Below are 25631 nucleotides of genomic sequence, written 5' to 3'. Positions count from 1 at the left end.
TGAAAAAGAAAGAAATTGGGATATTTGTTCTCAGATGAGCGTTCTTTACATGTTCCACCTTCCCACCGTATGAACTATACTTGTAGTGTGTTCCTGTTTTAGCACGAATGGTAACTTATAAAAATATATGTACAATGTTATTTGAAATGTAAAACACATAGTAGTGTTGGAAATTAATAGTTAAATGTTTATTAAACGTGTGAATTAAGATTTATTTATGCTGTTTATAATATTGGAAGTAACATGACTTAGCAAATGAACCCATAATTAATCTATCCGAGTATTTCAAAGCATAAAAAAAATATGTTACAATGACACTTACATAAACCTATAACATTCAATTTATGTGCAATCTCCCATCCGTTTATTGAATTCTTATACGTTTCTAAGATCATATAAATGTCTATATATGTTATTTCACGCCTTGTGTTTTTAAAGAGGAAGTTACTTACAACCTGTGATAATATTCCCAGGAAACGAAGAAGTGATTGTAAGAATTTCTCTTCACAATCGTGTATATAAAAAGGGTTCATTCTTCCGACCTGTATCATATTCACTTTTTGTTGCTTCATCAAAGAATAGCAAACATGCACTCCTATACAGTAAGTATAAGCTCTCCATTTAGTATGGTATTCCAGAGAAAGACTAAATCATTACTTTTATAAGAATGTTTGTTTTCATATTGCCTAGGAAAGGAATTTAGGTAACTATGGCCTAGCGTTCCACTGTAATGTAAAATCAACATCTAGGCTATATGATACGTAGAATTTTAAGCATAATATGATCAATTTTTACAGGCTAATGCCATTATGGGTAGGGTATGTATTCTTGTATATTTCATATAGGTTACACTGAAAAAATCTGTTATCCGGACAGAGGTATATTGTACAAATATACGGTATCCATATGTTTACTACATAAATCAGTACGGAACATTCGTTATCCGTACCTTACATATATACTGCCCGTAGATGTTACACCATGTTGTTGCAGGAGGTCTGCCATCTAACAGTCTTCCAGATATTACATTCGTATGCGTATGTTATGTACGTCAGCAATATGTTACATACGTCCATCCGCATGTTTGATCCTGATTGCCTATATACAGTTCTTTCGTACGTACAGAAAGTACGTTTATTCGGAACACTTATACGAAAAGTACGTATAAAATATACTTTTTTAGTTATACGTTTGCTGTAAGTTACGTTAAGTCCAAACACTACAGGATTCACACAAGTAACATAGGTTTTTACGTACGCCACATACGAGTTTTTCTCGGTGTAGTTTACATTTATAAACATTAGTCGAAACCGTGTTTTCATTCGGTAACTGCGATCAAGAAACCACCAAGTTACCTGCTGTGCACAATAAATAGAATAGGAAAAATAATAATAATAAACTGAAAATTTAACAATATTTGTACCTATTCCATCTTAGTTTTAAATGGGGAACTCTTCGATTTATATGGAGGAATATTTTTTTTAATGAACTGAGATTTTAACCATGTAATTCTATCAATTTGTTCTTCAATTCTACTTCAATATTTCTTGCTTTTCAAAGCGAATATACATTGTGTATAAGTTTCATATTATTTACATTGAATTTAATTATTAAATATTACCTTATACATAGTAAAATGGAACTTTTACGAAGTAACAAACATATAAATAAATTTGAAGAAAAATATCGGTGAAAGTAAATGCTTAAATTACCAGTTTACTTTAAAAAACTGGAACATAGTTCATCATGTCAACCAAAGCTGGACGAGAAACCAAGGGTGACGAAGTTGTTTAACATTGTTAGATGTTCAACAGAACGAAATATGTGATACGTCATTTTCATTGGTTAATGTTACTGAATGTTGAGTTGAGTTGATTTTAGTTTATCGTCCCTTTCAGCAGCGAGGCCTACTGATATGAGACGTGGACCTACTGATTAACGTGGAATCCGAGCCACACGAGCTTCCGCCGGGAATCGAACCCGGGTCTCCCACGCCAAATGTTACTGAATGTGTACTGTGTGCTGCTATTATAAATACTGACCACAAGAAACATAATTTTAAGAATGGTGAATTTAAAGATACTTAAATAGCTTAGATTTGTAATGAAAACTCCTCTCATGAACTTACAAAGGTTATCTCTCAGATAGTAACAATTACGTATATATTTATGTATACAAATAAACAAGCTTTAACATTGGAAGGAAGAATATTGGATTAATCCATTTTATATTGGATTACTTTTATTGTCTTTGTTTTTCAGATTTTGTTGGGTATTTTTACCATAATCTCACTGGCATCCGCAATCCCACCTATTCATCATGTAGATTATTATGTAAGTATCATACGTACAATTATCAATCCTAGAAGTAGTATTCTGTTTATAAATTTAACGTAAATGTATACATTTGAAAGGCAAAATAATGCTGGAATCATTGAAATTGAATCGTTGAGTTCGAAAACCGGTCATCTCCATCGAAGCTAATTTTAGAGGAATGACAAACAAAATTAAATTAGTCAATATGGATCTGACATATAGGTCTGTTTTTATTTTCGTACCGTAGAACTGACATTTTACTATTTTTCAAAAATGAAAATAACTATATTTGTCAGATACATTAGTTTAGTTTGTCACTCCTCTAAAATTAGCTTCGATGGATATGGCCGGTTTTCGCACTCAACGATTCAATTAAAAACAATGGAAAGAGAAATAGAATGTAATCAGACTGGATCTACATCCAAACTCGCGATCTCCGTTTGCCAGACAGAAACTGTAGCCTATGACCTAAAATTACTTTCTAAGGATTTGCAAACAAATCATTTAATCAAATCAATAATTTATAACGCTCGCGAATTTAAGTTATTTGTAGAGAAAGAACAGGAATTCACTTTCTTCTACATTTCTTGTGGTAAAACTTAAGTTAAAAGTCAAATTATAATTTCCTGGCTTCATTATGGGAATTATAAATCAAACATTTGGATTCAGATATTCCTTTAATAAAATCAAATCTAATGACGTGATTTGGCGATGATTAGTATATGCTGTCTTGAATTTGATGAGGGATCTATCCTGAGATTCTGAGCAAATCCTTAAGAACTTACATTCAAAATTGTTTAAACTCTGATTGCACTCGTTCCTTTCTTTCTTACTTGGACACTATTATCAGTGATAAAGGCGGATGCCGCAGGCATGACGACGAAGCACTCGTTCCTTGTTTCAAAGGATAAAAGAAGCAAAACCAATGTTGCCGACTGTCCATAATTTCGGACACTGTCTACAGTGGCTAAAATCCACAATTACATTACAAAAGAAAGAAGAAAAATACAATACTGTACACTTAATCAAGTACACTATCCAAACTAACAGTAGAAAATACGTGGTACACTTTAAATGTATATTATTATACTGTAAATTCAACATTTCTAATTTAAAATCAGAATTTTCAGATTCAGTAGGCTGCTCCAAATTCTGGCCGATACTTCCAAACTCCGTTAAATCGAAGTCTTTTAAGAATGAGGGATGAGTGTACATTAATTTCTTCATATGATGTTACTTTATATACCTATTTGAGGGATTTTGGACAATTATATCTCATAAATTAAAACAAGGGGTACACTGAATACATGAAAGTTCTTTCTATTATAGTAATTAATTTCTTTACAAACTAGACTTACTTCTTTTATGTTAAAGGCTTATCCGAAGTATGAATTCAAGTACGCCGTTAGCGACCATCACACGGGTGACCATAAGAGCCAAGTGGAGTCACGTGACGGTCCCATTGTGAAGGGTCAGTACAGCCTTGTGGAGCCTGACGGAAGTGTGAGAACAGTCAACTACGTAGCAGATGATCACAACGGATTCAACGCTGTTGTCAACAGAGTAGGCCATAACCTTCATGTGCAACCACATGCAGTGGGTATCCATGGAGTTGGCGCTGGCATTATAGGATAACTTAATTCTTTATTGTTGACTTCATCAAATGTAATCTTAATTTATTGAATATTAAATGCACAATTACAATTTAATCTTTTGTTTTAATTGTTAATATTTTTAGTTTATCTACGATTTCTCTTTGTTATTCTAAGATTATACCCTATATTATTTTATTTAATGAACAAGGTTGCTTTAATGATTAATGATTAAATGTCATTTATTGAGAGGTGTAAATATCATATTATTTGTGTATATGCTTCTACAGTCAACACAACTTACACAAATAACTGTCCAATGATTACTTGAACTTAACTATTACCCTTTTTGAAATCTCGGTGGATAAAGCACTCAGCTTCGGCATACAAATTCGCGGGTTCAAACTCGGCTGTCAGTACTATACATCGGATACAAATCCAAGCGGTCACGAGGGTATCACTTTAATAGTAGGCCTTATTCTTCATGACCTAGTTGCGATATGATGACCTTAAATACAAGACATTGAACAAGCAGATAAGCACAAGCCTGTTTGAAACGTTTGAAGAACGAGATAAATAGAGGTGTGAACTACATCCTAGGTGAATTAAATTAATTCTTAAATTAATTTTATATATGAAACATATACTATTGTTTGAAGAAACAATCTGTATGTGTAGTAATCAGTGAATAAAGAGGTCATTTCTTTAAATATGTTTCAGTAAGAACTTGTGATGGTGGGCTTTTATATATCTGAGCTACAGAGTACATATAATTAGGTCGTAGGTCAAGTGGAGCAAGACTTGTGAGCGTATCAGTGTGCCGTGGGTTAACTGGACGTGACTACTGTGACCCATCACACACTGTGATCCACTCTTCCCAGTCCATTGTAGATAGCATCTTCTTAACACTGATGAATTTGTCAACTCAAGGCCTTCATTTTTCTTCCGTTTTTTTTATTTGTTTCTACTTACTTACCTGAGATGAATATATCTAACTGAAAAAAAGAACTTTAGGCATTTTTGGATATTGATACATGTAATTGTAATAATAACAATAGGACTTAATACTTGGCTTTCGAGACAGTCGAATTTTACAGTTATTTTTTCCTTTACGTTGGCATACTTTACCTTGATTTGAGACTCAAATTTTATTCTATTTTCCACTGCACAAGGATATAATTATATATGAAAATTAAATTGAAATTCATCATAATTTGGCCCATGACAAACTCTCCACCATTTTATATCGTAAAGGTAAGATCTACCGGTATTGTAACAGAGCGGGGTTTCAGCGATTAGCCGTAGAAATTCAAACTGCGATCAGTGATAATTTCACAGCTTTGTTTTATTACAAGCGTAAAAAATTTAGCCAGTAGAGAGGAGGAGTGGATCATGAGTCAGAGTTGATGACGATGGGTTTCGGTGAGTGGTGGGTCAGAGTGGGTCGTGGGTAACGGTGGATGGTGGTTCAGTGGGTCGTGGGTCAAGTTTTCACCCCACCTCTGGCTCAAAAGGAAGTATGAGTAATGAGAATGCATTATTGTCAGAGAGTTGGTGGTTTGATGATAGAGGAAGGAATGGGAAAATCCGCAGACACAATGTTGTAGACTACAAACTGAGCTGCCGTGCTCGCGAGTGTGTACGTGCCAAGCAAAATATAAAAATTGCTTCAAAAATTTCAACTTTTATATTCTAATTTTTCATAGAACCTTTGTGTATATTAAATTACATTTCACCGTATTCGTCATTCTCATTTTTCCTTTGTAGAACGTGAAAGATTTTAGTGGATCCATCTTAAGGATATACTCGTAACAGAAATTGAGGAGTGTATTTCCAAAACATGCTAAAACCGTTTGGTAGAACTCTTCAGAAAGGGCAAAAGCAATAGTAAATTGAAACACTATTGCAAGTGATATTTCAAACAGAATTTACCACAGAAAATAATGTTTTAACAAACAAACAAACAAAAAAAAAAATACAAAATTTAACGTAAGAGGTTCCATCGTATACTCTTCCATATTCACCGTGTGCGTGTGTTTCCTTAAGGTTCTCCCGTTTCCTCCCACTTTCCTTATTCCACCATTTCATTCATTACATATAATCACCGTCTCCTTTAGCCTAACCGGCATAACAGTGGGACGTCAAACTCAAAGATTTCATTTCAGTTTTCTCCCATATTCAATTCAAAATCGGACATTTTTGGATTTAGCATGTTTTGGAAATACACTCTTCAATTACTCTGCTCTCGATTTCATTGTAGTCGGGTAAAAAGAAGTTCCTTTTACTACTGTAAAAGTATGACAGACTTCCATATTATTAGGATTTAACATTGCAACCGGAAAAGACAGATATATTATTTGTGGATTCAGAAGATAAATAAGGCCGAAAATGGAGCCTATTTCTGGAGAGCTGAATTCATACCATGTATAAGGGAACTTCTGCTATATTCGTGATGTTAAGGTTTCTAGCCTATCAATACATAGAAAGGAAACGTAAAAGTATATAGGAATATGAATATGTATTAAGGAAGATATATTTTATAAAGTATAGAGCTTACAGAAGAAAGAAAAAAATTATATTTATGGAAGAAATACAAACGTTCAGAACAAGTCTACAGATTTCTGCACAGAAACATTCTGTAGCTCGCGTAATTTCGTGGTACTGCACTACAAAACTCGCGATAACGATTAAACACTAAATGTAACGTTACTTACTGCTAACTATACAATCTTTTTTAAATTATAATCTGTTTCAGTCATCGGGTATACTTCACACCACACGATCGAGTTCGTCTTCATACGCATCGAAAAGTAGGACTGGTCTAATTGTAAGTTGTTCAGAGTAAGAAAGAATAAGATTGACTAGAGTGGGGAAAGGTTAGGTTAAGGTAAAGTAAGACTATACCCCTTGCATGAAAATTAATCCAACACCATTTCTCGTGTCTACGTACTGAAGCTCGTGTCGTCAAGTCTAACCACAGTCATCTTTCATCCTGTATCCAAGACAGATGAAATTCTATTTGCATTTTGTCAGTTCTTGGCACAGCTGATGAAACCATTCCTCACATTGTAAATATTCAATATAAGTTTCACCTTGCGCATAATCATGGTCGTAAACACCAGATCAAGAACCCCATAATGATAAGTGTTTAGGCGTGCATCACTGATGCCTTTACAGGAGGAAAGAGTGAAACGAATCGTCGAGCATGATGCCTCAAATGTTACTTTATCCTAGTGTCTTTTTTTACTCTTTCTCACTTGATGTCTAGGACTGCTTGGACGTCATGTTAAATTGTGCCCCTCCACTGATTGTACAGACTTATGTGACTCCTAGTAGTGCTTGGACGTCATGTTAAATTGTGTCCCTCCACTGATTGTACAGACTTATGTGACTCCTAGTAGTGCTTGGCCGTCGGGGATTCTTGTAAAAGAGTCTTGCTTTCACGTTTGAGTATTCAAGCTATAGACAGTATTCAAACAAGTAAGTCTGCATTGTTTCTCGTTCAGCGACGATGAAACTACGAATTTTATTTATCATGCTGGTGATTGAATGAAAACACTAAGAAAGCAACCAACCAGCTTAAGGATTTGTTTCAGAATCTGGGACAATATATTTATAAAAAGTACCTTGTTTGAAATAATTATGCTTTCATTTATCTTTTAGATTAGTTCCATCCATAAATTCTTCCAAATACGAAACTATTTACTCGGAAAGAGAGAGGTTGTTGTTCACTCTTCGCATTACAGCGATAATAACGTAATCTGTTGAATTAGTTCATTTCATGGACTGGAAAGAACGAAGACTCAAAAAACTTATATGTGAAACAACAAACAAGTATTAGAATAAGGGAGGAAATGACAAAGGAAAATGCAATTGGAAGGGGAGTTCGACAGAAATGTTGTTATTCGCTAACAATATTTAACATCTATCTAGAAATACTGAAAAAGTGCCTGCTAACAAAGACGACATTTCAGTAGGAGGTAGAATGATTAGGTAGGGTTATTTAGGGAGACCTCATCACTCAGGAGATCTCGACATTTTTTAAGGTCTGGCAAATCTAGTGATCATACACGCACGCGAGTAGAAACATTCAGTACGTGGAAGGTTAGTGTCGATCTTCAGTAACAAGTTGCATATGCAGAGAAGTTAATTTTGCCTGTTGCAAAGGAAGTAGAAGCCTCTAAAATATGTACATAAAGCTTTAAGAAAAAAATATCCATGTTATAAGTTTTAGTAAGTCAAAAATAAGGTATAGCGGTAATATATGTTGATGAAAGGAGGCAAAGGATTGGTATTATGATAGGATATACTCTTTGCATGCATGTGTGTCAGACACACACACATTGTTTGTTACAGTGACAACTCGTGCCAGCTTTTGTTGATCAATGCATTTAGGAGATAAATCGACAGTGATTGTAGGGAAATTGCGACACGTAGTTCGTTTGTTATAAGGAAAGTCATCAGACAAAAGGATTACCGTCTGGTTCATCTTAGTGTATACATTATAGGTTTAGGTTACATAACAAATATGCTTTCTCAGCTTCAGGGTCATTTAGTCCGGTATAATCCTAACAGTAAAGTACCTTTGGTTTTAAATTAGCGTAGTACGTTTCAAAGATACTGACATATTAAAGAAAGTCTCTACTGCTCCCACTACATAGTACTCAAAATTGTCAATCCTTAACGTATCTTCTTCCGCAGTTTGAAAATAATTTCAACTTACCTTAGGGCAATCTTTTTTTAGGAACCCTGGCAAAATATTGTGAAATAATACTACGGGAACGTCAGTTTCAGTTGGAAGAAATCAACCTCTGTTGCTTCTTTCGCATATGGATTCTGAAAATGATTGTGTTAAATTGCGATTTTCGATTATTAATTACTATGAGTAGTGAAATATTGAAAGAAATATGTTGCAAAACAGGTTGAAAACAAAATTTGTTATTAACTAGCTTACATTGTTTCAGTGTTATTGTATTTCAACTTAGTTGCAATGAATTGCAACAAAGTTTGCAATTAAGTCAATATGTAGATGGTAGAAACCTTACATCTAGTATTTCATTGCGTTTTATGTTTGTTGTTAAGGACACTGTTTTCAAAGATGTGAAGGATTTCATTGTTTATGTAGTGTCGATATCTCTAATATCGATTTCTCCCGCAAGACTTCCAAAATCTACTGATCCGCACCATTCCGTTTATGTGTTCTTGCATTTGCAAAAACTGCATTCATGGGCAACATTTTGTGTTTTATAGCTAGTGCAAGGATTATTGGCAAGTATTATCGCTTTTGCAGAATAAAATTATCGTAACTTTCAGGGTACTGAAGAGTTGTTTTTTAACGTGTCGAAATGTTCCTAAATGACCCTATATACAGTTTGCAGATGATATGATGTTTGTTGCGGAATCTGAAAAGAAAATTAATTAAATGTTAGAAAACTTGAGGAAGAGTTGTAAAGAATATGGGATGAAAATGAATGAGAGAAAGACGAAAGCCATGGTGATGGGAACGAAGCGGTCGGTGTCAAATATAGAAGTAGGAGCGGAAAAAATAGAACAGGTGACTAGTTTTCGATACCTAGGTAGTATTATTAATGATGATATGAAGAGTGAACGTGAAATAAAAAGCAAGGATAGAAATGGCGAAAGAAGCCTTTAGAAGGAAGAAAATACTATTTTGTGATACCTTGAAGAAGTGATGAGTTCAAATGGATGAATTGAGTTACGGGATGAGACATAGTGCACCTAATAGAGGGTGTGAAAATATGTGTGTGTGCAAAGTTATAGTAGCTGAGAACCATAAAAAACGGAGGGGTCAAAGTTGGTTGGAGAAGGACTATGCTATGTTATAGAAATACATCAAATAAACTGTTGAATCGTAAAAATAGTGAAAGATAGACAATGCAAGCGGTGGTAGTTTCACATACTGGCAAAATAAGAATGGACAGAATAGATCACGAACATCACCACCATCTTGAAATCCGCCATTTTGTAATCTGTGATATTTTTTGAAATAGAAAGGTAGTCATGTGGTATATCAATTAGGGTCAGCATATTCTCAAAAAGTCAATTATGAACTTAAGTACTCATTATCTGTACTTATTTGGAAGATTTAGAATTATCTTTATAGTTATTTACGAAAATTTATGAGACTGATACTCGTATGTTAAAAGTTTAGATTATCACAAAAACACACTTGACTGCAGTAGTCCACTTTTCATACTGATATCACATGCTACGCTCGTCCCAAGTTGCTATTGCTTACGAAAGTAGACAAAGAGAGTTGATTGAAAAATATAGCAAGTGATGAAAAAAATAGTGGTCTACGTACAGTGCGTAATAATTACATTAGAATCTATCAGATTTTATAAACTCCACATTCCTTTCAATCAAGATTCTTCCAAACCTTAACAATTCTCTTCGGCACTGTATGAAGCAAATTGGAAGTTATATCATAAATAATTATGTACTAATATAACACCTTGGATATCAAATTTCACTGTAAGTTTTCTTAGCTTATATGTTTAATTTTGCTTTCGTGACAATCCAAACTTTCAACATCCGAGTATCAGTCTTCTAGATTTTCGTATATAACTACAAAGATGGTCTTAAATCTTCCAAATAATTACAATCCGTGAAGTTCATAATTGACTTCTCGAAAACATGTTGGCCCTAGTTATATATCACATGACTACCTTTCTATTTCAAAAAATATCACAGATTTCAAAATGGTGGATTTCAGGATGGCGGCAGAGGTTCGTGATCTACTCTGCCCATTCTTCTTTTGCCAATATGTGAAACTGCCGCCGTTTGCATTATCTACCTTTCACTATTTTTATGATTCAACAGTTTATTTGACGTATTTATATAATATAGCACAGTCCTTCTCCCACCTAATTTGATCCCTCCCCTCTTCGTTTCTTATGGCGCTTAGCCGCTATAACTTTTAACATACACATATTTTCACATCCTCTATCAGGTGCACTATGTCTCATTCTACAACTCGATTCCTCCATTTGGATCCTTTACTTGTGAGAAAAAGACTCATAAAGTATTTCGTGTGGATTATTGTGCTATGTGGGTCAGAAACATGGATATTACACAAAAATGATGAAAAACGACTGGAAGCCTTCGAAATGTGGGTGTGAAGAAGAATGGAGAGAATTCGCTAGGTCGAACATAAAACGAATGAGAGGATGTTAGAAATGGTTGTCAGTATTTAAAAAAAAAATCACAAATCTGCAAATTGGACTGTAACCACTGATTTCCGATCCTTGGTTCATTGGAACAAGTGTTCCAAATTAATTGTAGAATATTTTTCAAGGAATAAGTCGAATTACCAGTTACCCTATTAATTACAGCTTTTAGCGTACGGAGCAGTGAAACCGGATGTTGAAGTGGAGTTTATCAAATTTCCGTTTCAGTAGTACGATAAGGCTGAAAATACGATTTATTCGTATTCTTGAACCACTAAATCTACAATTTCTCCTTACCTTCTACCGTTTCTCCTTTTTGAAATTGAAAATCTATATAGGGCTATATAAAAATGAAAGTAACTATGTTTGTGACTTACTAACTCTTTTACCACCCGACCGATCTTGATCAAATTTTCAACATAGATCAGGATTGCACTTGGGAAGGTTTTTCTCGTTTCACTGTAACGGCAAAACTTAGGGTAGGGTTAGGGAGGGAAAGATATAAAAATAAGTAAACCCCCGACCGATCGCCTTCAAATTTTCAATATAGATTAGGTTCGGGTCTGGGGTTGTTTTTATCACTTCACTTTGATGGTGCAACTTGGGGGAGGAAGAGGATATCTAAAAATGATAAAAAATGACCACTATTAGTGCCGAATCCGTAGTTTTCGGGGTTGCTGAGACGAACAGTGACACTTCCGATGCTGTTTTATTTCAACCCAGTGAAGCGGGTAAACAACGCTAGTAATTTATATAACTTTCGATTGGGAACGAAGGACAAGGACAACGATTAAACCTATTTTTGGACTCTATGTGACTCCATATCAGACAACCGTTTCTTGTTAGACTTAAAACTTACCGCAATTGTGCTCTAATACCTCGGCATACAAGCGGGCGGACGGACATAGCTGTTTTATAATGCTTTCGATACTTAAGCATAATATAGGTTGGAAATCTAAAATAATCAACCTGAAATTAGCTTATATTCTGCATTAGCTCATATACTGTAACTTTCATTTTAAGAAGTTACAGTATATTCTTTTAATTTACTTTAATTAAAGCACTAGGAACTATTAATTTTAACCAACTTGAATAACATATTCTATATATTGGTGTTGATCAATACATAAGAGGATGGTGAACATTTTGGTACGAAATAGTAAACGATGTCCACTGGCCAAACCAGTGGCCAGTTACACAGTGGAAACCGGTTACTATTTGGTACCAAAACATTTATCATTCTCTTAGGTATTGATCAACAGCAATAACATTTCTCTTTGACTTCCCGTTCCGAGATATTAGCCAAAAAAGTTCCGATTTCTGGAGATTTAAGAAACCTATCTCGGGGAACCGTAAGTCATAGAGAGATTATATTTTGCGAATTTTTGAATCTTTAGCCCTCCATTTTGAGCATGTCTCTTCGTAAAACAACATATCGTAGAACGTTTTAACAGAACTCTTAAACAAAACATGTGGAAAAACATTAGTACGCAAGGAAATTAAAAATGGATGGATGTAAGAACTGATCTATTACAAGAATTGTTTAATGAGTACAGTGGCGTATTTAGGGGGGACTTCCGGGCTTTAGCCCTTTCCGAAATCTTGCTTACTATAGTAAAGTATATGCAATATCTTGCAGAATTTTCACATTTTCAGGCAACCCTCCCGAAAGTTAGCAAAGCCCGAAACAAAATCGTAAATACGCCACTGAATGATTATAATAATGAAGTACATAGGATAATTCGTATAAAGCCTGCAGAAGTTAATAAGAAAAATTAATTCTTTTTTGTTCGTTCTGGCAATGCTCTTGGAACATTACTAACTGGTTTATTGATGTAAATAACCCATAATCATTATATTTTATCATTAACGCAGTAGTTTGTAATCAAGATTTTGTGAAAAATACTTGCAATCATAATGAACTTTTTAAAATGCAACTGCCAATGTTAATGTAAGCATTAAGTGATGGATATACTCTCGAATTTTATCTTTACGATGACAGTTACGTTCTTTTCATTGGAGTTAAGTATAACGTAAATACTGGATACTTTTTTACGCGTGAAGGAGTTAAATGAATGGTGGCTTACCGCATGATTGTTTGGGCAGAAAGGAAAAAAAAGTTTATTGGAATTTCTCTTGTAAATTATAAAAAAATATATTTTAAAGCAAGGCATGAGACTATCCACTCGTATCAGTTGTGGCTTCGCTCCGGACTTGCTTGTAGTTATGACCTTTGTGCTGGTGAGTGTATTTGTACATTTATTCTACACGTTTTATCTTAATGGAAGGTTTCTTTTCTCTACATTTTAGTCCGTTATGTAAGTACGTAAATTCGATATCATTACAGCTTTTAAGTTCAAAGTAAAACATGAACTGACAATTTACAAGTAACATTTGATTCTATAGATCATTTCCTAGAAACACGTTTTCAGCTTGAAATATTCAAATTGGTTTTAGCTTCCAAACAGGAATCAGTATTGTACGTAATACGTAAAAATATTAACAGAATTATCAGTTGTGTAACCGAGCAAAATATTTCAATTTTTTATTTCAAAAAGTATGGGATGTCCATAAATAAAGTAACACTTATGTAATATAGGGTAGAAATGATTTCAGAGAATGCTCGGAGTACAAATTCCCCTTACCCTCAGAAACTACGAAATTTCTCAAGACTAGAAGTGTATCTAGATATTTTTGCTGGGAGGGTTCAAATTTTGGGGGGTCCAATACTACCATCCACTACGTCTATGTAATATTGAATTGTATTATTCTGCACCCGAAAAGACGATAAGTAATTGTAAAATATTTCCATCTATATTTTTTAAGAAAAAAAAAATGTTAAAACTAGATTGTTTTTGCAAGAGGAAGACTACAGATGAAGTGTAAGATCAAATTTTCGTGGAACATGAATCGTTTTCCTATTAAACAAGTATAGTTTTATTGAAAAAGTGTAAAAATGTGTGTTGAGTTAGGAAAGTGGGGGTCCGGTCATGGTGGACCCACTCCGCTGGTGCGTCCCTGCGCCTGACGCATTATTAAAGTCAGGGGCTGCGGTGGCTCAGTGGTAGAGCGTTCTCCTCTTAGTGCTTGGGGTCCTGGGTTCGATCCCAGCCCCCGCCAAGTGAACTTTGTGGTGGACAAACACCGTGTGCGTGGGTTTTCTCGGGGTACTCCCGTTTCCTCCCACTTTCTTCATTCCACCATTTCATTCATTATTCATCATCGCCGTCTAATTTAGCCTAACCAGCATAACCGTGGGACGTAAAACTTAAAGATTTCATTTCATTTTCATTATTAACGTTTGCAGCAGCAAGCCCAATACTATAACCTATCGAGTAAATGTCAATCGACAATAAGTGCAAATTTTGAAACTTGAAGACTTTTTTGTACAAATGTAACATAATATCATATTATTAATATATTACATTATAAATAACATATCATATGATTGTAACAATAGATTGCAGAGCTGCATACCTAAACTTCCATGAGTCACAATTATGAGCTGTACAAGTGCATAAATTGTGTATATATTTTCTCGAAATTTTCTAATCTCCATTCATGGTCGATATACAATACCAGTAGTTTTTATTGTATTCTTCAATTGTCAATGATCCCGTGTTGGCTCAGTGGCGCATGCAATCTTGTTTCCATTCCAGCTTGCGCCAAGTGAACTTTATGGTGGACAGACACCGTGTGCATGGGTTTTGTCGATGTTCTTCCCTTTCCTCCCACTTTCTTCATTCCACCATTTCGTTCATTATCATGGTCGCCATACCATTCCCCTTAGACTCGGTGAATACTCGTGGGACACACGGTGGCTCAGTGGTAGAGCACTTACCTCTGGTGCGTGGGTCCCTGGTTCGATCTCCGTCTAAGTAAGTTTGTGGTAGACAACATCGTGTTCGTGCGTACTCCCGTTTCTTCCCACAATTTTATTCCACCAATTCTTCCATTATCATTCATTTGCCATAATCATCATCTCCCTTAGCCTAAAGGGCATAATCGTAGGACGTTAAACTGAAAGATTTCATTTCATTCTTTTCAGTGAATACTCGTGGGACGTTAAAATTAAAAGAAATTAATTGTAAATACAAATACACGGTGTAACTAGATATCCTATAACATATCCTTCGAAAACTTAAAACTTGCTCTTCGTTATGGTGTTAAGATACTTGATTTTTTTTTTTTTAAAAACTGAGGTTCAAGAGTGACTTCTATAACTTTTTTCAAATAGGAATTTTGGCAAGAATTGCTCTGGGACACTTCATTTTCAGTTTTCTTTCATTCCCGTTTATTAAAGTCTTCTAAAATAATCGCTTAGTGGTAGGGAATGTACCTCTTTTTGAAGAGTTCCGTGTTCGATTCCGCGCTATGTCAGATTGTGGTGGACAATATTATCTCCGTTGAATTTCTTGGGTTATCTCTCCCATTCACTTTACATTTATAATTTTTCTACTTTAGCCTAGAGTACATGATACTAGTGCAATGATTATGTCAAATTTTATTTTATTAAAATTTAAACCGACAAAAGGTTCTGAATCAATAGAAGTAGATTCGCTTAGAATTTTAGCAGATTTTAATTTACATAACGTTTACTTTATTCTAAAACATGCAATTCAGTAACTTTCTACATAACTGCTGGTGCTTACAAGGAAAGTTATGTACACAATGAATTATTCAAAATTTACGAGGGGAATAAATTTAGTTGTAGTATTTAACCTTAATTATAGCTACACTTTTATACAGGGTGTTTCAAAACCACACCGACAACGTTTGGAAGGTGATTCGTGACACCAAGGTAACACAAAAAGTATAGACAACCTGGGTGCACAAATGCTTCCTTGAGTTATAGGCTGCCAAAAACATGAAAAAATAAAGTTTAAAGGTCCATAGCTCAAACCTATGGGACCTACGGTTGTCTGGTCAAGAACTAGTATGTGCCCAATCCAAAAATCCACATTTCAGAATTTTAAGTTACTCACGCAACAATTTTTATAGAGGTAGTTTGGTTACGGACATGTAATTTGAAGTACTCACCAACTACCTGTATAAAAATTGTTGCGGAAGTACAACAGGATTCTGTAACTTGGATATTTGAATAGAACACATACTAGTTCTTAAGTGAAGTATTGATCAGACTACGGTAGATCATATAGTTTTGGAGCTGTGGATCTTTAAAGTTGTTTTTTTTCATGTTTTCGGTAGCCTATAGCATTTGTGCATCCAGGTTGGTCTATACCTTTTGTCTTACCTTAGTGTCAGGAATCATCTCCCAAACGTTGTCGGTGTTGTTTTGAAACACCCTGTGTAGAAGTATGAACAATTCGATTTAAGAAAAATCATACTTAGTACGTAGAAGGAGTTTTTTGAGGTCAGAAGTAGTGATTAAATTGGACAGTAGGTATTATACATACATACATACATACATACATACATACATACATATATATATATATATATATATATATATATATATATATATATATATATATATATATATATATAGATAGATAGATAGATAGATATGATAAGGCGTTGAACAACTTAGTACGTACGTCACGGTCTTGGAAAAATTAGCAACATCATTATGTTTCGATTTGATGTAACAAAAATAGGAACAGAGCTAGTGATAAATTCAAAATCTGCTTGAATTACCTCGCCTAAATAGGTCCGATTAGTGTTTCGGATCTCACTTTATTTTAGATCATAACCTTAAAATTTTTATCTTGCATAAGGACATAAATTGGACTCTCTTCCTTCTAAAAATATTTGTGTTATACTCACTTCTTACGAGAAATAATCTAATAATTTTTCCACAAAAATGCTGATAAAAAAATAAAATCATAAACAAAAACCTGAAAGTATTACACATTAACCCTACGTATATCAATGGATTACGCGTAACACCGCACGTGACGTGAGAGTTAAAAAATGTCCACTACATAAATAATTGTTTTTTGTCCCAGAAAATGTCTTCTCCATTTTGTACTAACTATAAACTAAGACAACTGAAGGTACAAAATAAGCTTATGCACATTATGCTAACATGTTACACAAAGGGTGGGTACTTTACGTCCACGACGAAAACTTGTTTTAAATATTTTTGGTTATTTTCTACAAATTAAAAGTATCGAATGACAGAAAATAAAATTTATATTATTATTGACTCAAAACCTGAATTATAACATAATACTGAAGAAACATCTATAAAAATTCTTATCTTAAAACAGTCATGAAAAAGGGTGAATTTTCCAATTTGCTTAAAAACGTTCAAGGAAAAGGCTGAATTTACTAATCTACTTCAAAAACAGTCAAGAAAAAGCCTGAATTTACCAATCTGCTTAATAACGGTCAAGGAAAAGGAAGAATTTACTAATCTACTTCGAATAAGGCCAAGAAAAAAGGCTTAACTAAGCAATCTACTTCAAAAACGATCAAGAGAAAGGCTGAATTTACCAATCTGTTTAAAAACGGCCAATAAAAAGGCTGAAATTACTAATCTATATAAAAATGGTCAAGAAAAGGCTGAATTTACCAATCTACTTCAAAACCTGTCAAGATAAGTCTGAATTTACCAATCTATTTGGTCTAGGAATTAATTCGTGCGGTTGGTACGCACACATTGAAGCTGTAGTACAAACACAAAATACATAAATACCTTAAGAAAAATATTGTCCATCGCTAGCCACCACTTTCGCCCATCTGTCAGGCAATGTACGGATTCCGTGGCGAAAGAAGTCCTCATCCTTGGAAGCGATCCACTCAGAGACCCATGTTTCGATATCTTCTGAAGAAGTAAACCGCTGTCCAATCAAATCGCTGTTCATGCAATCGAACAAGTAGTAGTCCGAAGGAGCAACGTCTGGTGAATACGGCGGGTGGGGTAAAACTTCCCATCCGACATTTTCTAAATAGGTTTTGACCGGTTTTGCGACATGTGGGCGAGCGTTATCATGTTGAACAATAAGTTTATCATGTCTGTTCTCCCATTCTGGTCGTGTTCTGGCCAGAGCTTGCTTCAAACGCATTAATTGTCGTCGATAACGTTCTCCATTCATAGTTTCACCCGGTTGCAGCAGCTCATAGTACACCACACCTTTCATATCCCACCATATGCACAGCATAACCTTTGCACAGTGAATATCTCGTTTTGGTTGTGATGGACCTGGTTCACCTGGTTTCACCCAGGCCTTTTTTCGTTTAGGGTTCTCGTAATGGATCCACATCTCATCACCCGTAATAATTCAATGCAGAAACCCCTTTCTGCTCTGTCGTTGAAGCAGCAATTCGCAAATGGTTTTTCGTCTTTCAACGTCTCTGTCTTTCAATTCATGTGGAACCCAATGTGACATCTTTTGAATCATTCCCATGGCTTTCAAGCGTTTGGAGACTGTTGTTTGATCAACGCCTAATGCTGCTGCCTGCCTAATGTTGTTCCTGCGTTTGACACGAATCCTGCTCGAGCAATGCTGTCAATTCTTCGTCTTGAAATTTTTTTGGCTGTCCAGCTCGCTCTTGGTCTGCCAAGCCGAAATCACCACTTCTAAACCGTGCAAACCACTTCTGACACGTTCGCTCAGCTAGAGCATGGTCACCATACACTTCCACCAAAATACGATGACTTTCAGTCGCACTTTTCTGCATGTTAAGGTAATGCAGCAGGACACCCCGCAAAAACACTTTATCAGGCACAAATTGCGCCATGTTCACTTAACTACAAACTGGTGTTGTTGACGCTTTAATCCACTGCCCTATACTACGAACGATACGCGATGACAGGGGTTTGCAACACATGTGTGGATACACGGAACTGTGGGACGCTCCGTTCGTTGCGCCATCTCTTGTCCACCCGCACGAATTAATTCCTAGACCAAATACTTCAAAAACGGTCAAGAAAAAAGGCTAAATCTACAACGATCAATTTCCTACAAATGCTCTGACTCTTGAGAAATATTCGATTTTTAGGAAGCACAGTGTGTTTTCTCTTTGTAACTTAAAATTACTTCTTTTCTGATTGAGGTTAACATTAGTCATAGGGAAAGGGTGATTCACCCCATATTAAAGTATGTGATTAACGATAACTTTCCTATAAATTTCGAAATTTCCATGCAATATAGCTTATACTTTTCTAATTCGGTACTTATCATTTTGAGTAGAAATTAGTGAGAGGTTAGAGAGTTAATTCAGTTCCTGATTCACGAAAATATTCCAGAGCAATTTCCGGAAAAATGAACCGCTTTTTATGAAACATTTTGCACATTTCATTAGAGGCTTATGGAAAGCTTACATTTGAAACTCAGAAAAGGCCAACTTTAAAGAAAATCTAGCAATTTTTATAGGAATTGGCAATAAACCAGTTAAGATAGAAATGAATGCATCATTTTGCAGTGTTGATTTTAATACCAAGGCATAAGGGAAGATCATACCCTAAAAAAAATAAAAAATAAAAAAATAAAAAAATAAAAAATAAAAAAATAAAAAAATAAAAAATAAAAAATAAAAAAATAAAAATAAAAAAATAAATTCCTTTTATTAAAATTCGAAATTTATTTCGAAAATTTCCTTTTAGATGTTGAAAAGTAATTTTTCTACTTTGTTTCTAAAATATTCATGAATGTTGAAGTAGACCGAAATTACATTTTCGACGTGCTTGAACCTAAAGGAATGAGTATAATAGGAAAGACTCAGAACTATGTATACAATTGTTTTATTAAAATAGGCTTTATAAATGGGAGTTACAGTGGAAATTTGATTTACTGTCACAGAACGTACATACACAAACCTTCAAGCTAGGATTGAAATGACCCTCATATACCCCATTATCCTTGACGTTATTTAATCCCAAGAAATGGGTCTGTTTCAGAAGTTTCTGAAAACAGTACACAATCATTTATCAAAATCAGGTAAGTTTTACAGAAGTTATCATAGAAAGAACAGATAGACGGTTTTATTTTTGAAGGTGCTAAATTTATCGATTTATTGAAATTTAACTTTCTTTTCCATCACTCCGCTTAAAGGTAGCACATTTTTCAATAATTATAAGAAATGCTTTATTATCATTTACATGTTGTTATTTACCACAATTTCCTTCAATCTACAGCACACGCCCATTAGATTTAACTATTTTTAAGTGTGTTGAAATTTGTATTAATGGTAACTAATACCAACTGTAATTATTAATAACTTACTTATGGTTATGCACAACTAATAATATAAAAATATTTAAAAAATGGCATCATCGTTCTGGCAGAAGTAACCAAGCCAAAATTTTAATTTTAGGGTATAACTGTTTTAAAGTTCGAAAGCTATTAATAAAATCGGTTTGGCAATATTAATTAATGCCAATATACAGCATGTATTATGTTCTTTCTAGTCTTAGGTTCTTATAGTGCCGTTCAGATTTCTATATTAACGGAAAGAAACTCAGATTCAAAGATTTAGTGACTTCTATCAGAGCGATGACTATATTCTATTTGATTCATTCATGTACTAGTAATAATAAGAGTAATATCATAAATGGAGGTTTGTTTTGTAGGTTTCACTTGGACTCCTTGCCTGTCTTACATTCGCATACGTCCCGAAAAGTTTTGAGCAGAACAGCTACAATGTAAGTAGAATTACTAGCATTATTTATTAGGTATGTAAAATATGTCTTCTTGGTGTGTATATTTGTTCTATGTACTTTGCAAACCGTACTTTGTATCTACTTGCGCGTTATAGATGAAATAAATTATGTGTCAGTCATGATTTATATCATAATCATTAAAGATATGTAAAATAATCATTAGAAAGGATAAAGATATGGTAAAAACGATTTAAATTTAGTATTTATTGAGTAAGTTGTAGTTAGAAGCTTGAGAAATGGTGTTTTAGTTTGTGCTAAGAAGCTTGAGAATGGTTATTCTCCATGTTTTGAATAGAATCTTTTCTGAAAGGCCGGATAAGACGACATATAGAGTAGTAATTTATAAACTTTCCTCGTGATGATACTATTCTTACTATATGTAGGATTAGGATTTAGATATCCGGGCTTTCGGTATCTATGGCCATGTTACCCCGTCACGAATGAGGGATGCCGTCCCTCGGCGATCACACTCTCTGAGGAAAATGAAGGAAGAAAGTATCGGAGGAGGAAGGAACAACCTGGGACCGGTATGCTAGGTACCATCAAGGCATTTTCCAGGTATGAATGAGGAAAAACCAGGGAAACCTCACTTAGGATGGCTAGCCTGAAAATGCTTTTACAGCTTTTCGATCTAGTGTCCCCACCATCTTTTTTTTCACCATATGTAATTACCATCCCCACTAATTTGTTCTTTGTTATGTTTTTCATCAAAATAAATACGTTAACATTAAAGAAATACATATTAATGCATTAGTCAGATACTTCTGGTTGAAATTTCATTTTTAATTAGTGATTCAGGGGTATGGTGTTCAACTTTGAACCGAGAGGCTCTGATTCGAATCCAGATCATGTAAAGTTGTAGTAGATAATATTGTGTGCTTGAAATTTCTCGAGGCTGTCATGTTTGTTCCCAGATTCTTCTTCCACCAATTATTCCATGATTATTTACATTCAACAATCAACTTGTAGCCGTAAGACGTTAAGTTGCAAATTTAATTTTATAATGCACAGAAATCATTTTAATTCAATGATTGGTGGAGGACGGCGAAAGGTTCAAATTGCGTTGTGGTTATGCACAACGCACCAGATTGGTTGTGATTCGAAGCCCACACTTCATTCAATGTTGCTTCACTAATGGTCATGTAGTGATCATGTAATGAATATCTTACGGGAATCCGTAGTCAATTTGCACTTACAAAACGGTTATTTTTTAAAACTTTTATTCCTCTAATTTGTAGTTCCCATGTACTTTGTATTACCGAAAAATAGTTCACAACGTTTCATTGATTTAAGTACAAAAACTATCATAAATGAAAACAAGACAACAAGGATATAATACACCATATCCTTTCTAGGATTGAGTTTCGCTTTTGTCCTATTGGTAAGTCTTTTGTCCTATTAGTAAATAAGTATGGGATCATAACATTAATGAACACACATGCATTTCTTCTTACAGAATGTGCCCAAATACCACTTTAGCTACGCAGTTAGAAATCACAAGACAGGCGACTTTAAGGACCAGGTAGAGACCAGAAAGGGATCTGTAGTAATGGGTCAGTATAGCATTGTGGAACCGGATGGAACAGTAAGACAAGTTATCTACAGGGCTGATGAGAACGGATTCAATGCAACAGTTAGACGATACGGTAGTGCGCGTCCATTGCAACAGACACGCGCTTCTTCAAATCTCCGTTACGCACGGGTCAGATTGGGCTCGTCTGGTTAATTACCTTTGTTAAGTTTATAATTATAAATATACGTGTTATTAAATGTTCGTCATGTGTATAAATTATCAAGCCATTATTTTAGTGTTTGCTTTTGAGATTACGCTATGCAATCATACAATAACAAAATTTATATTGATTTCCACGGAACATTTTAATTACGAATAGTTTAAATGATGCGCCAATTTCTTACATTGATGTCTGGATGCTAGGAAGTAGATAAGCAGAAGATAATGGAATTTCCAAAACAATTGTTTTTGTGCATATAGTTTAACTTCATAAATGTTTGTTAATTCTACCTTGAGAGTATTTGCTAGGGCCCGTCTATTGGTTTTAGCTGTTTTGAAGATATTTTAAAATCATTTAAACTTCCCTAGTATTCTGAAAACCACGTTGACCAATTGACGACATTCTAAAGAATTACGAGATCTAACCAGTGTTCAGAGCAAAAGGTCAAGGTAATTGCTCCCATCCTGAGATTGAGGATCAAGTGTTTTTTTTTTTTTTTTTGATAGATCGTATACTATATACTAGTAATAAACGTGAAAGTCTTAAGTCGGTGGTCAATTTCGCTTCCCCCTTAGATAAAATCTGAATCCACGCTACTGGTTCAGAGATTTACTGTGACAAATGCCCCACCAAGAGCCCCCCCCCCCAAAAAAAAAAACTTTCTAGATATTAGTTAATTATGGAATTTATTAGTTATTTTTTCCTAGTCTTAAATTGTGGTCTTTCTCCAATTGAAACAACAGATTACTTGAATATTTTTTTGATTTGAAGGCAGTAGTGGCTCCTGAGGGAAATTACATCGTTAGAAACTATAATTTTGTCACTTCAAACTAATTAAAAACTTACCTTTCTTTCATCTTTTCTTTCTATTTCTTTCTTTCTTTCTTTCTTTCTTTCTTTTTCTTTTTTTTTTAACCTAACATATACAAGATTTCCCTTAGTGAGGAACGGTAATATTTTAGCTGTTACAGATGTGACTTCCTTCAAAAGAACCACCACTGACTGAATTAGAACAGAGAGTCGTTTATGACTTCAAGTAAGCTGTGTGTCCCTTCCATCAATACTACAATCCTTCTTCAAAGAAAGGACAAAATAGAGACACTCTGCTGGGTCGTCATTTTACCATTTTTCAATTTTACCATTGGTATAAGCGACACTTCAAAAGTATCTACTTTGAGGTCAGTTTTTTCGTGACCCTATGGATGGTATGTTTAAAATTAGTTTAATTGGATTCAGTATCTTCAAATCATAATGTAAAAAGTAATTAGAAACGAGTCCAGTTTGGTCATTTTTACCATTGGCATAAGCGGTACTTCAAAGATCCCAGCTTTAAGGTAATATTGCTCATGACTCTATGGATGAATATGTTTTTAATGTATGTTAATTGAATTCTGCATTCTCAAATTAGTATACAAAGATCAATTATAAGTGTATCCAAGAGTGGGAACTTTTTACTAATGGCATGGTCATTAGTTCTTTTTTTCCAAATTCCCTTAGATTAGGGAAGTTCCTACGAAACTACGGACATTAGAATATATCATGCACGATTCTGAAGAACTATTTACACATGAACATCTCTAGTGTATATTGGTCCTGACTACGCACATAAACTTGTTCTTTTTCTTTCTTTCATCACTCATTTGCTCAGAGTAGACTTGTCATGTGAAAAACATCACACATATTTAAATTCGTTCGAAGATTTAGTTTGGAGTTTGGTCCCATCCACTATGAAGATCTATAATTAAGGTCTTTGAGTACTTCAAAAGCATTTAGTGTTCTATTAGATTGGTTAAATGCTACGAATTTTACATAAAATTGATCTATTTTCCTTTACGACAATACGCACTAAATAGTTTTCACTAAAAAGAATTGTGCAGTAATCGTATCTAATATGAAAGCAGAGTTAGTTCACTGACTACATGTATCCTACTTTAACCTAATCTATTACATGTTCGATAAATGAGCAGCTCGGGAAATGACACTGGTAAAAGCTACTTACGGTGAAATTCATTTATTAAGAGGAATGGATTGATATCTGACCACAGAACAGTATGTAGGAAGTTTAATTTCAGAAATGTACTTGCAGATGGCAGAAGTTTGTTTAGTATGTATCTTACATTGTCATTGTCCAGTTTACTCGAAAGTTTCAAAATGTGATATAACATTGTTTTCTCTCAAGAACTTCAAATATGCATACAAAAGTTGAAATTAATTTCTTTTCATTATTTTCAACTTAAATAACATATAAGTTAGTTTCCATGTTTTTTTAAAATCATAATTCTGTTCTAGAGCAAAAATGTTTCGAAAATTGAAATATTTTTCTTTGTTGGAAGACGCTAAAAAAGTGGACGGAAGAATCATGAATCATTATCTAGTGCTGTACGCTTTTCTTCCTTTGTATTACGTACATTCCAATGTTATTGTCCACATAATCTTGAAATATTGTTAATTGTTAACACTACTATTTTGTAAATGTGTTTTGTAATTATTGATTCTTAATAAACATTTTTAAATTAACCTCCCCGTTTTCAGTATTTTAAAAAAGTGATTGACACATAAAATCCATATTCCATACGAAATACGTAGGAAATTTATGTTGCAGTTTGTGCTTGAAGTACCTACATGTTTAAAATTAAATATCATATGTAAATTATCTTCTATTAATTATTTCCGTATTAATTGTACTACTGTATATAGCTCTCAGTAAATTAAAGACAAAGTAATATTTGACTGGAATAAGATGATAAACAGTCCACTCCCATTAGCAAATTCGTTCAGAAAATATTAATGTAGAAGGAATATAAAATAGTTGTACAATGAGATTTATTTTCTGCATGAATTCGCTGATATCGATCACATCATAATCCCATTTTATGAGCGTGGGTCAGTATTGGAGCAACAAGATATAGACATTATTAAGTAGTTTAAACTAAACCAGTGTAATATTTTCAGCCGCCCGGGCCCTGGGTCAAGGGATACTTAATTTCGATTGATTTCATCTTTTGATAATTGGCAGTCTTGCTGTACTCGGAAGCCAAACTATTTACGTCGTAGCAGTTGCTCGGAGCTTATCGTCGCCACTCCTTGACGTAACGACAGGAAGAAAATATATATTTTTTTTTTATCTTTGTTAGCCAAGATTTAATACCAATTTATTGCTATTGAGAAATCGA

At 34.3% G+C, this 25631-nt stretch overlaps 1 protein-coding gene and 1 long non-coding RNA gene across 2 annotated transcripts; both read left to right on the top strand.

The window, feature by feature from the left end:
- The first annotated feature begins 520 nt into the window (after positions 1-520).
- LOC145686636 (cuticle protein 19-like) lies at positions 521-4007 on the top strand. The gene is made up of 3 exons (XM_081760103.1): positions 521-602; positions 2262-2333; positions 3690-4007. Exons 1-3 carry the CDS (start codon positions 588-590, stop codon positions 3948-3950), a joined length of 348 nt encoding a protein of 115 aa, XP_081616229.1. The 5' UTR covers positions 521-587; the 3' UTR covers positions 3951-4007.
- Positions 4008-13270: 9263 nt separating this feature from the next.
- LOC145686638 (uncharacterized) lies at positions 13271-24908 on the top strand. The gene is made up of 3 exons (XR_014131631.1): positions 13271-13338; positions 20636-20707; positions 22182-24908. It is a non-coding gene; the product is annotated as an uncharacterized LOC145686638 (long non-coding RNA).
- Positions 24909-25631: the final 723 nt, after the last annotated feature.

This window comes from Thermobia domestica, chromosome 5 (genome assembly GCF_964235325.1).
Source record: "Thermobia domestica chromosome 5, izTheDome1.hap1.1, whole genome shotgun sequence".
Lineage (NCBI taxonomy): Eukaryota > Metazoa > Arthropoda > Insecta > Zygentoma > Lepismatidae > Thermobia > Thermobia domestica.
Note: the sequence above shows the minus strand (reverse complement) of the source record. Positions and strands in the feature narration are given on the sequence as shown.

What these genes read in the sequence shown, in the direction of transcription:
- LOC145686636 (XM_081760103.1), top strand. An exon ending in TTCATCATGTAGATTATTAT is followed by an intron (nt 2,334 to 3,689) that starts GTAAGTATCATA and finishes TTTATGTTAAAG; the next exon opens with GCTTATCCGAAGTATGAATT.